Source organism: Neomonachus schauinslandi, chromosome 1, assembly GCF_002201575.2.
Source record: "Neomonachus schauinslandi chromosome 1, ASM220157v2, whole genome shotgun sequence".
Taxonomy (NCBI): domain Eukaryota; kingdom Metazoa; phylum Chordata; class Mammalia; order Carnivora; family Phocidae; genus Neomonachus; species Neomonachus schauinslandi.
In genome coordinates, this window is record NC_058403.1 from 45195949 (window position 1) to 45212232 (window position 16284).

General features: G+C 38.2%; 1 protein-coding gene across 1 annotated transcript in view; it reads right to left on the bottom strand.

Moving 5' to 3' along the window:
* The window catches only part of DCBLD2 (discoidin, CUB and LCCL domain containing 2), an 88118-nt gene that overhangs the window by 12015 nt on the left and 59819 nt on the right, over positions 1–16284 (bottom strand). Inside the window, exons 4-9 of the mRNA XM_021687958.1 lie at positions 10881–10932; positions 8350–8422; positions 7899–8032; positions 6206–6246; positions 5147–5362; positions 4040–4164 (exon numbers count right to left, since the gene is read on the bottom strand). Coding sequence (XP_021543633.1) covers positions 4040–4164; positions 5147–5362; positions 6206–6246; positions 7899–8032; positions 8350–8422; positions 10881–10932 — 641 coding nt within the window. The remainder of the gene's footprint in view (positions 1–4039; positions 4165–5146; positions 5363–6205; positions 6247–7898; positions 8033–8349; positions 8423–10880; positions 10933–16284) is intronic.

The window sequence follows — 16284 nt, forward strand, 5'->3', positions numbered from 1 at the left end:
CATTCTCTGCTGCTATCTAAACTACACACGTGATTCTGAAACACTGTTGCCTGCCTAATTTTAATGATCCTAAGTAAAGAGCAATGGATGCATTATATATATGTATTATACGAATACGATTTCAAGTGACTACTTCATCCCCTCAACCATTTCAAGCAAATAATGATAGTATGTAACACTGCAAGAGCTCTTATTTACAAAAGCATTTTCATATAAGTAACTCAGCTGTTCTCCATGACAACCCCATGAAGTAGGCAGAACCCAGAAAAGTGCAGCTCCAGAATGTAAACGGACTGCATAACCAGTCAATGACCGAGCAGTGACTTGAGTCCGAGTCTCCTGACTGAACTCTAGGGCTCCATTAAGCGAAAAGTCCTCCTTGTTCCTTTAGGCCAAATCACCGGCTAGTTTCTAAAGGCTACTAATAAATAGATACCTGCCTAAAATCAAAGTGGTTTGTATTTTATCAGTTAATGTGAGAGCAAGTAAATGTTTAACTCTTCCATTAAGTCATGTCCAAATGTAGCTATTTTCTTTTGGCTGATTCACAAAGCATTAGATTGTAAACTTCTAAGACGTGTTAATAGCCTTCATTTTCTACAAGGTTTGTTTTGAAGTTATAATAATTTCCAAACTAGTAAACTCCCATTATTTCCTCAGCTATTACTCTGAAATAAAATGAAGGCAAATATTTGCAGTCTATTACATTAGTGTTACAGGAACAGTAATCACTTTAGGACATGAAAACTATCCCTGAGGTCTTATTCCACACCACAGTTTCATTTTTATAAAAAACCTTAAAGGAAAAGGATTTTATATAAACTAAGTAAAAAAGATCTGCTATAATATATGAGCATTTATTATAAGCCCCTGTGTGTAGCAAGGTCTGCAAGGAGTCATGAGGATAAAGATGGAAATGGAAGTCCAAGTTCCCACTCTCAAGGTACTTAAATTTTACAGGATATTACCACACACAGATATGGCACGCTATTAAAAAGCAATATATTATGAAGCAAGTTGTATATTCATTCCTATCTTCTGAAAACAAACCCAAAAGCTGTCTCAGTCTATGTGCTTATGCATGTGTGCATGCTTAGAAAGGGTGTGAAAATGAATACACCAATTACTCTTGAGTTGGAGGCAGATGAGGGAGCAGATGGGCTAATGTGAGGCAAGAGACTGGTATTCTGTATAATTCAGTGTAAGGACTTCCACTTCTATCCAGGACAGACTAATAGGGACTAAGTTTACTCTTTGCCTTAAACATCTGAAAATCAGATATATGAAACAAGGGTTTTTCAACACTGGACAACAGGCAGCATAGGGCTTTAATCCCCGAGAGAAGAGAAACACATGAGGTGAGCCTTTCTATTTTCCCAATATTGTCCGGAGAGAGCCTTGGTGGTCTCACCAAAATGAGGACACTGAGCTCAGAGATGGAGAGGCCAAGATAGCTAGAATTTGTAAGATAGAGTATAGGAGAGAAGATAGCTGCAGAGAGAGAGAAAAAGAGTCTTCTCGGATCTGTAGGGGGGTTTCCCCTTAAATCTTCAGTTGCATGTAAAGAAACCATCTGTGGATGGGAAAAGAACTGCTGGAAAGGAGCCAGCAGAACAATTCTCAGAGCTAGGTAGGGTTGGGAACAGTTCACATTACCGACAGATATCGTGGAGAAAACTCATAATACATGAGACTTTGGGTTGAGTACTTGGAACAGTACTAACAGTAGAAAAAAAATTAGAACTAAAAGCTGCTCAGGTCCTGCCTAAGAAAGCTAAAATGCAGACCTTAAAAAGATCAAACAATTCCAATTATTCCAGGTTAACCCATGTCCCAGAATAAAGCTCAAAATCAGATAAATAATAATAGAAAACCTAGCACCAAACAATGTAAAAGTTCATAATGTTTGGCAACCAATAAAAAATTACCAGGTATGTAAAATATGACCCATATTATCCATCAACATGAAAAGACCCACATGTCACACATAAGTAGACAGAATCAGCAGATAAGGGCATCAAAAGAGGTACTATATATTCCATATGTTTTAGGGGCAGAAAAAAGCGTAAACATGCTCAGTTTCTAGAAACTTGGAAAAAATTTTAAAAGCCCAAAACTGAAAATCTAGAAGTAAAAGTACAACACTGAAGATAAAAGTACACTGGATAGGATTAATAGATTAGATGTTACAGAACAGATTAGTGAACTTGAAGGCAAAACAATAAAATTTTCCAAACTAGAACATAGAGAGAGATTAAAAAAAAAAAAAATGAACAGGGCATCAGTAAACTGCGAGACATCTTTTAAGAGTCATAATATTCATGTAATTAGAATTAGGGAGGCAACAAATTTGAGAAAACATGGCCTACAATTTTCCAAATTTGAAGCAAATTATAACCAACAGATCCAAGAAGCTCAAAGAAACCCAAGCAGAAGAAACATGAAGACAACTACACAAAAGCACATCATAATCAAATTGCTTAAAACAGATGATAAAAAGAAAATCTTAACAACACCTAAGGAATAAAAAGACACATTACATACTGAAGAACAAAGGTATGAAAGATAGAATTCTCACTGGAAAAATGCAAACCAGAAAACAGTGGAACAGCAGATTTAAAGTGTGGAGGGAAAAACATCAACCTAGAATTCTATACCTTATGAAATTCTTTCAAAAAATGCAGCAAAAGAGAGTCTTTTTCAGAAACATAATTCAATGGTGCTAGATGTTTTTACAATATAAGCATGAATAATTCTTATAATTTTAAAAAATTAACTATATTCCACAAGTATAATAAATATTCTATAAATAAGTATGGATGTGCCCAGAGTAAAAAGCAGCCAAGTTTGGGGTTATTAAGCAGAAGGAAGATAGGTATAAAGACAATACTGTTATTTACTTCAATGGGTAGAGCCTCACCACAGATGAAGGTCATGTGATATCAGGCAGAAGAGAGGGAAGAAGGCCTTGAATAACAACGGAAGAGTTTAGATCCATATGACAGATTATAAGGAGCCCCTGGAGTTTTCTGAATAGAGAGATAAGAAAAGTGGTAATTGAAGATATATTAGCAAATCGTATATATGATAGAGAACAGATAGTATCATATAACTGAAACAAAACTCAGGGAAGTTTCATTAAAAAAATTTGTGCTTATAATTTCAATTCTAGATAAGAAGAAATCTACCTTCCTCGAGGACAAGGACTCCCCCAGTTACAAGGTCTTGTGGTGGATCATGGGCCAGGAGCCTGGGTGAAAGTGCTATCTAGAGGACAGCCACTTCTCCCTACTCCCCACCCCTTATCATCTGCTCTGGAGCATCCCTGCATTATCACTGTCTCCTAACTAAAACAACAATTTGATAATTAACACAGAAGTTAAGGAAATTCTTCAGGTAGGACAAAACAGAAGTTTTCTAAGACAAAATTTGGTAAGGTGATCTTGAAATGACCTTTCAAGTCTATATCCAACACTATAATGCACTTTTGCCTCTAGCTTTTGTCTTTTGTCCCCCTTGTCTACATAGAAGAAATCTGGGAACAAATTAGGCTCTCCATCATTCTGTGGATTAACAAGAAAAACTCAAGACAAGAAATTACAAGTTCCTTTCTAGAATTTTTTTTTTTAGTAAGTTATCACCACTTACTGAAAATTAGTCATTCATTCATTCATTCATTCATTCATTCATGTAGACTCTACACTCAGTGTGGGGTTTGAACTCATGACCCTGATCATTACTCATGATCAAGAGTCCCATGCTATACCGGCTGAGCCAGCAAGGTACCCCTCCTTTTTAGAATATTTTAATAAAGTACCTAAACAATTGAGTTAAAAATGTTAACAATCATCAAAAGGGACCTAGAACCACTGAGAATTTCCTAACTATAGTTAGAAGAATAAGGCTAATAACCAACACAGCCTAAAATAACCAGAAGAGCACAAAGACCAAATGATAGCTAACTTGAACATCACACAGGAGAGCTTCTGTGATTCTTGGCAAAGGCCCATTTTTTAAAATACCCTGGCAATCATTTTACCTTATCCTGCTCCACACCAGGTTCTCTGTAGACAGTCCATTTCTGTCCATCATCACTGTATAGAATTTTGTAAGCTGACACATAGTAATTGTGTTCCACCATGGTGGAGCCAGTGGTTACAATGCCTGGGGAATGGAAAGTTGCCTTCATTAGTGCACATGGTCTGATCCTTAAAGTCTGTTCAGCATTGAAGCACAAACACCTAAAGTACACTGTTAAAACATTTTTGCCAAAAGCATGTTACCATCTCTAAGTGCAAGGTTTCATTATAACAGCAACTAAATCCTTGGTTTTGTTCCCTTGTAAAGATGCAAGAATTAGGGCGCCTGGATGGCTCAGTCAGTTAAGCGTCTGCCTTCGGCTCAGGTCATGATCCCAGGGTCCTGGGATCGAGTCCCGCACTGGGCTCCCTGCTCAGCGGGGAGCCTGCTTCTCTCTCTCTCTCTCCCCCCCACCCCGTCCCTTCCCACTGTTCATTCTCTCTCTCAAAAAATAAAATCTTTAAAAAAAAAAAAAGTGCCAAAAATTATGGGTGCACATAAGGAAAGGACTATTCTATTTTGACAGCTTGTGTTCATATCACTGTAAAATATATCTCACCTACCAAGTAACAATGACTCCCTGGGAATGAATGGATTAAAACAATTATTTTTTCCAGTACCATATCAAAATAAATCTTTAACAAAATTACCTAACCCAATTCTAATAAATTATTCTGACCATTTGATAAACTGCTCCAAATAAATTTGTATTCAGCACATGAAGAATATTATTTATAGCACTTAAAATGAACTCCTTGAATATAAATTTCTTTTAATGACTCTAAGAGATGGTTATTTCAAATGTCAAGATCACTTAATTGAAACACTACCTTTAAAGAATCTTATTACAATGAAAAAGAAAAGCTAATAAAAATCAAATACCAACTTCTTTCCTCGGCCACGTTTTATAAAGCCACCTTCAGGAATATTTAACACCAGTAAAGAGAACTTAAAACCATACAATTAAATCTGCGGTGACCTAATTTTCTATGAAAATCTTAGATGTCATCAGGTTTCCAAACAAAATCAGAACTATAAATCATTCTAGAAAATTATGTCTCTTAACCTGTTATCTTCTTTTCTTTATTCAGATCTATTTGTAACCACTGATACTCATCAGTGGCAAAAGCAGCCCAAGGAGGCCCAGGTCTCTTCAGCCTGGCCTTTTCGGGTTTCCAGCTGTTCTCTTGGCCTGTGTGGTCAGTCCACTCCAGCACAGATGATGCTGTTATCTGAGGATCAGCAATCACGCCAGATTCCATCCCCAGTGTTCCATAACAACCTGAAAGAAAAAAGACAGTAATTTGGTTTCCAGATAAAAATTCACAATCTGTATTAATTGCTCAATGGAAACTTCCTATTGTACATGCAATTAACATACACTATGCTAGTAATATACTGTAATAGAGGAATTTCAAAAGTAGGCAAATGTTTCTTGGGTCCATGTCTTTGTGTCTCATCAGGCAATGTACATACATATTTATTCACAAGCAATAACCATCAATTTAATGGCAATACATTATCCTCTCCCTGGGACACTAATTCCAGACCAGTGAATGACTCACTCCCTATTGCCATTAGGTGTTTGCTCAGATGTCACATTCTCCACGAGGCCCTACCGTGACCCCACTTAAAACTCCAGACCAGTCCCTCCTGCATTGCCTATCCTCTTTCCTTATTTTTCTACACCTTCTATAATATTATAAAGAGTATATCATATGTAGTAATTTATTTATCTACTGTTTACTGTCAATTTCTCAATACCAGTATTTAAGCTCCAAGAAAGGAGGATTTTGTTTATTTCCGCTCACTTTTGTTTCACTAGCACCAGGACTGTGCCTGACAAATCAAAGGCACTCAATAAGTATTTTCTGTTGAATTAATTACTCCTTCAGACATATTAAAAAATCAACTTTCCTAAGTAACTTTCCTTGCTTACATGATCATTTCCCTATTAATATAAAACCTCCAGTTTATTCCACCCATTATATTATCGTGACATATAGGAAGGTACAAAAACAAAACAAAACAAAACAAAACAGCAATTGGCATATTGCATGATAGTTTATAAAATATTAACTATTACACAAATTATAATAAGTTACAAAGTCCATGAGAGGCTTACCACTTGTCTTAAATGTAAAAAGACTTGTAGATAAGTGTCCCCTGAAAGACAGAAAAGTTGTTCTTGGTGACACTCATATATTGACTTCCCCATATTTGTCTTAGTAAAACTTTTTCTTCTGTTTTTGTTTTACTGTATAAAGAACTAAGGATATTCTATGGCCACATATTTGACAACTGATGCTGTTCTTAGCCAAAAAAAGTCTCATTTCAAAGCAGAACAACTTCTGAAATCAGCAGAAACAATTTTCTACAAGTATCTAGTGCCTGTTTCATACATGAAATGTGCAAGTATGCCCACGTAACCTTTAATATGTACTTATTTATCTTTCATTCCTCAAACTCCTCTGCATCATTTGCTTTTGTTGCAAGTACACTGTAATTCCCAGAGAATGAGGCTTAAGTTTCCTGGGGGTAAAGGGAAAAAAAGCTGGCTACAAACAGGAGAGACTGCATCTGTTATAGGATATAAACAGCTAAGAACAAGTTTCAGTGTTACAATGCAACACGCATCTGGATTTCAAAGTAACAGGCAAGTAAATGCAGTTGGGGAGAATGGAGCCATGGGACACATGACCAGTTTACCAAGGACTCTAAAGAACCTGGGGGGATAAAATCATCAGTGTCTGCTCCTGCTTCAGCACAAAACATTCAAAGCATTATTACAAGTGGATGCAACCTGTCCTTTTTTTCTTAAAGTATGAAAGAAAGAACTGACAAAAAAAATTATTTCTAAAGGCAGAAGAGGGGAAAGGAATGATAAGGTCTGCATAAAATCATCTAGAAGAAACCAAGAGAAGGAAAGGTTGCTAACTCTATACCAGGGATGGGCAAATGATAGCTCGCTCATGGATGGCCTGTTTTGTATGGCCAGTGAGCACAGAATGGTTTCTACACGTTTAAAGAGTCTTATATAAACCAAGAAAGAATAAGTGACAGGGATGGGTGGCCCGTAAAGCCTAATATATTTGCTAGCTGGTCCTTTACAGGAAAAGTTCGGTGACTCCTGTTTTATCACAGTCATGGATATGGATCATGCTCTCATCTTCTGAATGAAAACTGGCCTAGAACCTCTGAAGAGAACCTGGTTTCAGTTAGGCTTAGTATTGTCTAGAGGACTGAGCCCATGTGACAGGCAAGATTTACTAAAACAGATTCCAAGTATTACATTTCTATTTAATGTTTCAACTTTTCCTGCTTTTGATGCCTAGTCTATGTTTCATAAAACAGATCACTGTAGTGACTATAAAAATACACTCTTCAAATATTCTCTTTGGAGGAGAGGAGGATTCATAATACGACTACCTCTGATTTACGTCAAAATTTAATTTATATTCAAGAGTATTTCAGTTATCCTCAATCCATCCTAGGTCACACTGGCTGTAAGAAACAGAGCAGTTATGCCTTCTAATCTTTAAAATGCAGTAAAAATTTGGCCACAGACTTTTAGACCTTTACTCTAGACATTTTCAACATTCAGAAAAGAACAAATCATCCTTCTAAATGACTCCCGGTGCGACCCTGCCTGTCCTCTTCAGTACATGCGGACAAGGAGCACACAAAAATGGGAGGGCTCATCACACAAATGTTATTTCTTGAACGCCGTTAACAGTGATGTTGCTGAGGTCTAACTAACTGCTGTCCCACCCCTGCCCCACACCCTTCCTTATATGACCAATAACGTATATACTTACACCACAGACGTGACGTTGTTGGCCAAAGAACTCTCATAGTATGGGATACCTTTACTAATTACAACACTGATCTGGCCACCCAAAACGTTTGACACTACTCCTGCGTGCACACCAGCCATGCACAAGGGCGAGGACTTGAGGAAAGGAAAAACAAAAGATTAGTATTTAATTTTCTTTTGATAATTTATGAACAAGACACTTAGGCTTCCTCAAGAAATGAGTTGACTGGGGCAGTTTTCTCAGTAAACACAGGATTACCGATGTGGTAACAGAGTACAGACTTGTAGCACAAGAAGAAGAATAAAACATCACATCCATGATAAAAAGAAATACTTCCTAGAAAATAAATCGAGATGAAAGATACACACAAGGTACATCAACATATTCTGGAGTTAAAAAAATGAAAAGTTCTATCACAGCTTGAACATAAGTCTACGTTGCTTAGACTTACATCTCTATATCCATGAGGGACTGTTCCAGATATCTCAGCAAAAGGAAGCAGACAACCAGCTGGGCAGTACTTACTGTGAAATAAAAACAAGTTAAAGGGTATAAAATAGTTCTGTACTTACTGGGGGAAAAGAACAACAAAAAAAAATCACATATTCATTTCTCAGTTCATTCAAATACTATAATCTCACTACCCTGAGAAGCACTACTTCTAAAAAGCCCTTTCACACTTTATTCCATCCATCCATATAAAACATCTTCACCCACATATTCAAAATACTGTGTCATATTCTACATACTGCTTTATTTTACTTCATAATGAATGGCAGACATATTTTTACTATAAGACCTATTCATATTTAACAGCTACCTGCTATTCTATTTTGTGGATAAACCACAATTTATTTCACCAACCCACTACTGATCAAATGTGACTTAAAAATGTTTGGCATTCAGTCATGTATTCACTCACTCACCCACCCACCCACTCAACACATTTACCCAAATGTCTAGTATGTTGTCTGTTGAGTGCTGGGCTGTGCTAGGTATTGGGTTTACAAACATCAACCAAATAAATATGGCCCAGTCTTCCCTGGGTTTACGCTCCAGAGGTCAGGGGGAAGACATTAAACTAATACTTCAAAGAGTCATTAATCAGATTATGATTCTACGAAGAAAAGACACTCCATGAAATAACCCAGAGGAAGCAAGCTTAATAAAAGTAACACAAACATTCAGCAAATTTACTTTGTGCCAGGCGGCCTTCTGAGTACCTCAGGAACCCACACAAGAACCCTAATGGTAGGTATTAGTATTATCTTCATTTTACAGACGAGGAAACTGAGAAACAGTGTGCCCAGGTCCCATAACTGGTAAGTGGCATATGGGCTCCAGAGTCGATGCTCTTACACAGGGCTCTGCACTGCCAAAGTCAGGAAATGGGGCTCTGAGGAAGCAAAGCCTCAGTGAAGGGAGGGAAATGCAGCCTAATGGACAGAACAGTGTGCCCATGAGGTGAGGTGGCCTGTGTGTGTCTTCAACTGGGATGACCAGTGCAGGCAGAGTACAGTGATACTGTAAAACTAAAAGGTAACAGTAGTTTGAGAGATGGTTGAAGAGGTGGGCAGGAGTCAGATCGTGCAGAAGCCTTGTGAGCTAGGGCGAAGAGTCTGGAATATATTTCTAAGTAAAAATGGGAAGTCAATAAAGGATTTTAAGGCTTACACACACATTTCTGAAAAAGATTATTCGGGCTCCCGAGAAGAAAGAGACTGGAAGGAACCCTGAGGAGAAGCTGAGACCTCAGTGGGCTGGCGGCGCAGCGGCCCAGGCAAGAGCAAACGGCAGCTTGCCTGTGGGTGGGGATGCTGGAGCTGAGAGCAGAGGCTCCAAGACCCGGTGGCAGGGCTGTGTGCCAGACACTGATGCCAGAGTCACCTCGGCTCACCGGGATCCTCTGTAAGTGCTGACGAGCACACCCATCCCACAGGCAGAGAACTATACTTGAAGACAAAATAAAGGTTGCTCTTTGAGGAACGGTAGCAAGTTGGGGGGAGGTGAGTGAGACCAGTCTTAGAAGATGAGAATAAAGCTGCCAAGCAGAGAGGAGTAAAGCAATTCCGGGTAAAAGTTCTGAGAGCTCAGAGCAGTGTCAAGAATCCATAAGTACAGGGGCACCTGGGTGGCTCAGTAGGTTAAGCGTCTGCCTTTGGCTCCGGTCATGATCCTGGAGTCCCGGGATCGAGTCCCCCATCGGGCTCCCTGCTCAGTGGGGAGTCTGCTTCTCCCTCTGACCCTCCCCCCGCCTTAGGCTCACTCTCTCCCTCTCTCTCTAAAATAAATACATAAATAAATCTTAAAAAAAAAATCCGTAAGTACATGAGACTGGAAAAATGATCCAAGGACTACCTGGGAAGGATCCTGAAACCTAGGCTAAGAAATCTGGATGGCATTTTGTCTTAATAATAAGGAGCTCCTGAAGATTTTAAAGTAGGGGAATGATCAGGCATTTATTTTAGAATGAAACTTGGCAGCAATGTGAGTGGCAGAATAAAAGCCAGCAAAGGTTAGAAATGGAAAATCAAATAGAAGGGAATCCCAGTCCAGACAAGAGACAAGGACATAAAGCAGGCAAACAGTAGTAGAAATGCTGCTTGGGCAAGAACACTGAAGAATTCTGTCATAGCCTAAATCGTTCTCTTCCCTTTTTTGAGGAAAAAAAAAAGTTAGCTCCTCTAACTTCATTAGCAGTTTTGCCAGATTTTGAAAAAGCAACTAGTTCTACTTTTGAAGTATACTGAAATTATACTTTCGTTATAGAGAAGATCCAAATGCTACAATTAAAGCAAAATTTAAATATGGTAACTCAATGGCTTTAAATAAGCTCTAATTTATTGACGTCTTACAACAATGATTATCTGTCACACCTGTGACACATATATTAATGTATATTAAACCTAAGTGTATAAGAATAATGATGGAGTAGTGAAGAGTAACATTTAAGGGGAAAAAAAGTCACAAATATCGTCATACCTGAACTCAGGTTCCAAAAAACTGGATGCAGTGTCTAAACAAGTAATTAGATCTAGAAAAACAAAAATAAAAAACGGATTCAATAATACATAGGCTTACTCTTACTGAAACACCAACTCTTTCCAAATCCCAAATGATACTGTTCTAAATTTTAAATCTCAACAGCTGTCAAGGTAGGACTAGTAACTTCTTACAAGTTTTTGTTAGTCACGATTTCTTTTTGATTTTAAGTATCTTGATTTCTGGGGCTATGCCTCTCCAATACAGTTTGTTACCACATCACCTCATAGAGTCCTGTGTGTACATATATACATATATACACACATACATAAGGTACACAGGTAAGTATAAATATATAGACTTAAAATAACTTCTATAAAATACAGCTCCTGAAAAAAGAAAAATAATTATATAACTAAAAAATGATCCTTTACTAGTTATACACAAGGAAAACAATGACAAGACAGACGAATTAATTTTGTTACTCTAAGGAACTGAAAGGATACTGAAAATCTAGGAATATATTTCTAAGTAAAAACGGGAAGGCCAGGACCAGCAGCACCAGTAACTTCTGCAAACTTAATAGAAATTCAAATTCTTGAACACCATCCAGACTTACAGAATCTCTGGGAGTGGAGACCCAAAAATCTGCTTTAACAAGTCCTTTAGGTAATTCTTAAGCACAGTAAAGTTGAAGAAACAATGATCTAAATAAGAAGGAACTCTAAAACTTAACATTTCTATCTAGAAATCAAATCTGAATAAGAGCTAACCTGTTTCATTAAGACTTAGTTCGTAAGCTGGGTAAAAGTGGCGGCCTGGTCCTGTCTAAGTCTTGTTTTGTACCTGTGCTGGTTTCCTGCCATACTAGCCGCCTTTGGTCCCTCTGGCACATGCTGCCCTCTCGATTATGGGATGATTTTCCACTGTCCCTTAGCCTTGCTGGCTTAACTGTCGCTTCCTCACAGAAGCTGTTCCTCATCTTCACAAGTCAAACACCTTTCGCACATAGTAGGCACCTAAGATTTTTTTGGTTGTTTTAATGAGTAGGTGACTATTATGTGTTCTCAAAGTACGAAGTGTTATGTAAGAAAAATCCACTATGCAGTTGTAGGATTCTAAGCAACATCATTTTATGATGCCTGGTCTATGGACAGAGAAGGCTGTCAGTCCTCACCTTTGTTTGGTCAGCAGCAATCACAGCATTTGGCATAACAGGAGGCTTTCATTCAACATTTATTGAATAAATGGATGAATAACAGTTTGTGACTGTTAGCATGTTTGGCTAAGTACAATCATGGACTAACTTGTATGGAGGTAAACCTCTAAGGCCCTAATAAGGCAATCCCAAAGGTAAGTGATTTCACATATAAATGCCTGGCCGAACAAGTGTGCTAAGGATGACAATACACTGAGGAGATAATACCCCACAGGATCCTAGCACACTGATGGCATGCAAATAGTCGTTAGTTTTTTTTTTCTTTTGGTCAGAAAGAGAGAGAGAGCACAAGCAGGTGGAATGGCAGGCGGAAGGAGAAACAGGCTCCCTGCTGAGCAAGGAGCCCGATGCAGGACTCGATCCCAGGACCCTGGGATCATGACCTGAGCCGAAGGCAGATGCTTAACCGACTGAGCCACCCAGGCACCCTGCAAATATTCATTAAATTAATGGCCACCACAGCAAGCATAGATAATGGATTATTCTATAATTCTGAAGAAATTACATGATTATCACCCAAATGAAATGTATCTTGGAAGAACTCAGCACAACTGTTAGACCAACAGGAAAGTGATATTTTGAGAGCAATTACATGATTAATGGATTAATACACCACAGGCCCTTGAATGATGATTAAATCTGTGTTTTAGGAGTTTAAGAGAATACATGCCTGGATAGGGGTTCACGACTACCTGGCTGAATGACTGAGAAAAGCAGACACACTAAATTACCTATACCCTGGTTATTCCTGGCAATCTAATAGCCTGGGATGCAAAGGTACCTGTGTGGTCCAACGTGGCCTCAAAACCACAAGACGACTGCCAGCTGGCCCCATTATTTTCAGGCCACATGCTGGAATGCTGGTCAACTACAGATATACTGGATCAGGACAGGGTTTTATTCTAAGTCCATGCAAATGTATGCAACTCACTTGACCACTGCTTTCAAATTCCAGGGTGGCTCAAAAGAGGTCCCTAGGAGGAAAATAGGAATTCAAAATGGACAGCTATGAGGAAAGCCAAGAAGACTAAAGACAGAAAATCATGATTACAAATACTGAGCTTTATAACTCCAAAGAGGCAAGGAAAACCTCAAGCCTGCAATTAAGATGCTTTAAAACGTGTCTTTCCTGAAAGCTTTTCCCAAGTAAACAGCCTTCCAGAAAACCATTATTACTACAAGGCTCCCAGCTAATAACACAGCTTAGGCAGGATGAATACAGCTCAAAAGAAACCATCTGCCTCAGAGCCTTCTGATAGCAATGTATAAAAAGTTAAAACAAATGGAACAGAAGTGAGAGTCCAGAAATAAATTCTAAATTTAAAGCCAACTGATTTTGATAAGGATGCCAAAACAATTCAGTGGGAAGGAAGAATAAGTCTTTTTAACAAATGGTGCTGGGACAAGAGGATATCCACATGCAAAAGAATAAAACTGGACCCCTACCTGTGATCCCATACAAAAAGTAAAGGGGGTCTAAATTTAAGAGCCAAAACTATAACACTCTTAGAAGAAACTGTAGGTGTAAATCTAGACCTTAGATTAAGCAGTTTTCTTAGCTATGATACCAAAAAAACATAAGTAGCCACATAAAAATACATAAATTGAATTTCATCAAAATTAAAAACTTTTGTGCTTCAAAGAATGCTATCATGAAAGAGAAAGATAATCTGCACAATGGGAGAAAATATTTGCAAGTCATATAATCTGATAAGCATCTAGTACCCAATAAAGAATTATTCCAACTTGATTTTAGAAAGACAACCCAACTTAAAAATGAGCAAAGGATCTGAATAGACTACTCCAAAGGAGATATACAAATGGCCAATAAGCACATGAAAAGATTCTCAACATAACTAAGTATCAGGGAAATGCAAATCAAAGTCACAATGAGATGACACGTTAGACGCACTGGGATGTCCAGAATCAAAAGGACGTGGAGAAAAGAAATTGGAACCCACATGCACTTTTTGAGGGATTTTTAAATGGTGTAGCTGCTTTAGAAAACAGTTTAGTAGTTTCTTAAAAAAGGGTAAGGGTGCCTGGGTGGCTCAGTCAAAGTGTCTGCCTTCAGCTTAAGTCATGATCTCAGGGTCCTGGGATCGAGCTCCACGTTGGACTCCCTGCTCAGCAGAGAGTCTGCTTCTCCCTCTTCCTCTGCCCCTCACTCCCGCTCATGCTTTCAATCTCTGTCTCTCACTCTACTCTCTCTCAAATAAAAATCTTTAAAAATAATTAATTAATTTAAAAAGGGTAAACACATAGATACCATATGACCTAGCAATTCCACTACTAGAATATACCCAAGAAAAATGAAAATATATATCCATACAAACACCTGTACACAAATGTTTATCAACTAATGAATGGATCAATGTGGTATATCCATACAATGGAATATTACTCAGCCACAAAAAAGAATGAAGTACTCATACATGCTACAACATGACCTCTGAAAACATGCTAAGTAAAAAGAAGCCAGCCACGAAAGACCACACATTGTATGACTCCATTTATATGTAATATCCAAAATAGGTAAATCTATAGAGAATAAAGTAGATTAGTCGTTACCTAGGACTGGAGAGGGAGAGATTTAAGGGGTAGGGAATGGGGAATGACCACTAGTGACTACAGAGCTTCTTTTGGGGTGATGAAAATGTTCTAAAATTGACTATGGTGATGACTGCACAACTGCGAACATACTGACAATCAATGAACTGTATATTTTGAGTAGGTGAAATGTACGGTATAATAAAACTGTAATAACTTTAAAAATGAAGAAAAAGAAGCTATCATAAAAGTAGTAACACCCTTCCTTTATAGAGAGCACATGTGCATTGAGGGAAAAATAAAGCCTAGAAAAAGGGCTGGGATTGGCAGTCTGCTTGTTTATTCATTTGTTCATTCATTCACTCAACAAATACTTAGTATGTATTATGACCAGGTGTTGTTCTAGGTACTAGAGATAAAGCAAAGAACACTCAGACAAAAATCTCTGCATATAGGAAGTGTACCCTATGTGAGGGATAAGAGAAAACAGTATGAATAAGAAACAGACATATTGTTAGCAGGTGATAAACACATTAGAAAAAATAAGGAAAGACAGGTAGGAAAAGTTAAGGGGTTGCGATTTTAAGTAACATGGTCAGGACAGACCTTACTGAGAAGGTGGCAGGTAAATAAAACTCTAAAATAGGTGAGGGAGTGCAGTATGTGTGGGGATAACACAGAATAGGCAGAGGAAGCACACTTAGCATGTTTGCTGCCACAGGAAACAAGGGAAAGACAATTAAGAGAAGTCAGACGAGGAATGAGAAGCCATCTCCTATAGGATCCTGGAGGTAAGGACATTGAACAAAGTGAGATGAGACCTTCATTTTAATAGGATCATACTCACCACTGGGTTGAGAGTAGGTTGAAGGGGAGAAAGGACAGAAAGAAAGGTCAGCAAAAAAATCTCTTGCCATAACTGAGGTAGGAGTAGATGGTGACGTGAATGGGAGTGGCAGTAGCGGAGGTGTTGAGATGTGGTCAGAAGCGGATATATGTACATACAGACTCTGAGAAGTGGCTAATGGATATAAAATTGGAGAGACTCAAAGACAATGCTAAGGTTTCTGGCCACAGCAAATTAAAAGATGAACTTATTTTACGTAAAGTGCTTAGGCAGTGATTATAATAGTAAGTAATGATAAAGTACTCATTGTCAAGTGAATTGTCACAGTGGACCCACTGGAAGATGTCCTGTAATGCCAGAAAATCAGTGATATGTTCAAAGTGCAAGGCAGTATATAATTTACTCCCTTCTCAACTAAGAGCGTCTGTATGGGATTTAAAAAATTTTCTTAATCAAATATTATACATAAAAAAAGAGTATTTATAACAAATATATTACTACACAAAACACTAAACATACAGTGTACTTCATTGGGGTGCTCTGGGCCATAGAGAGTAGCAGCAGTAGGATGCAGAATGCCCTCAGGGGTTCTGCTGAAGCTGACTGGTGTTCTATTCTTTTCCTTGTGCAGCACGAAGGAGAACTGGCATCTATAGCGTAGATTCTACACGAGTCTTAGCAGTACAGTCTAACCCAAAGTGAGTGTAATTATAATTTCTCTAAGAGCCTCCCTAATATCTGCTGCCTTCCTTAACCCTACAAAGCTTTCTAGATGAGGCAGGCTTCAG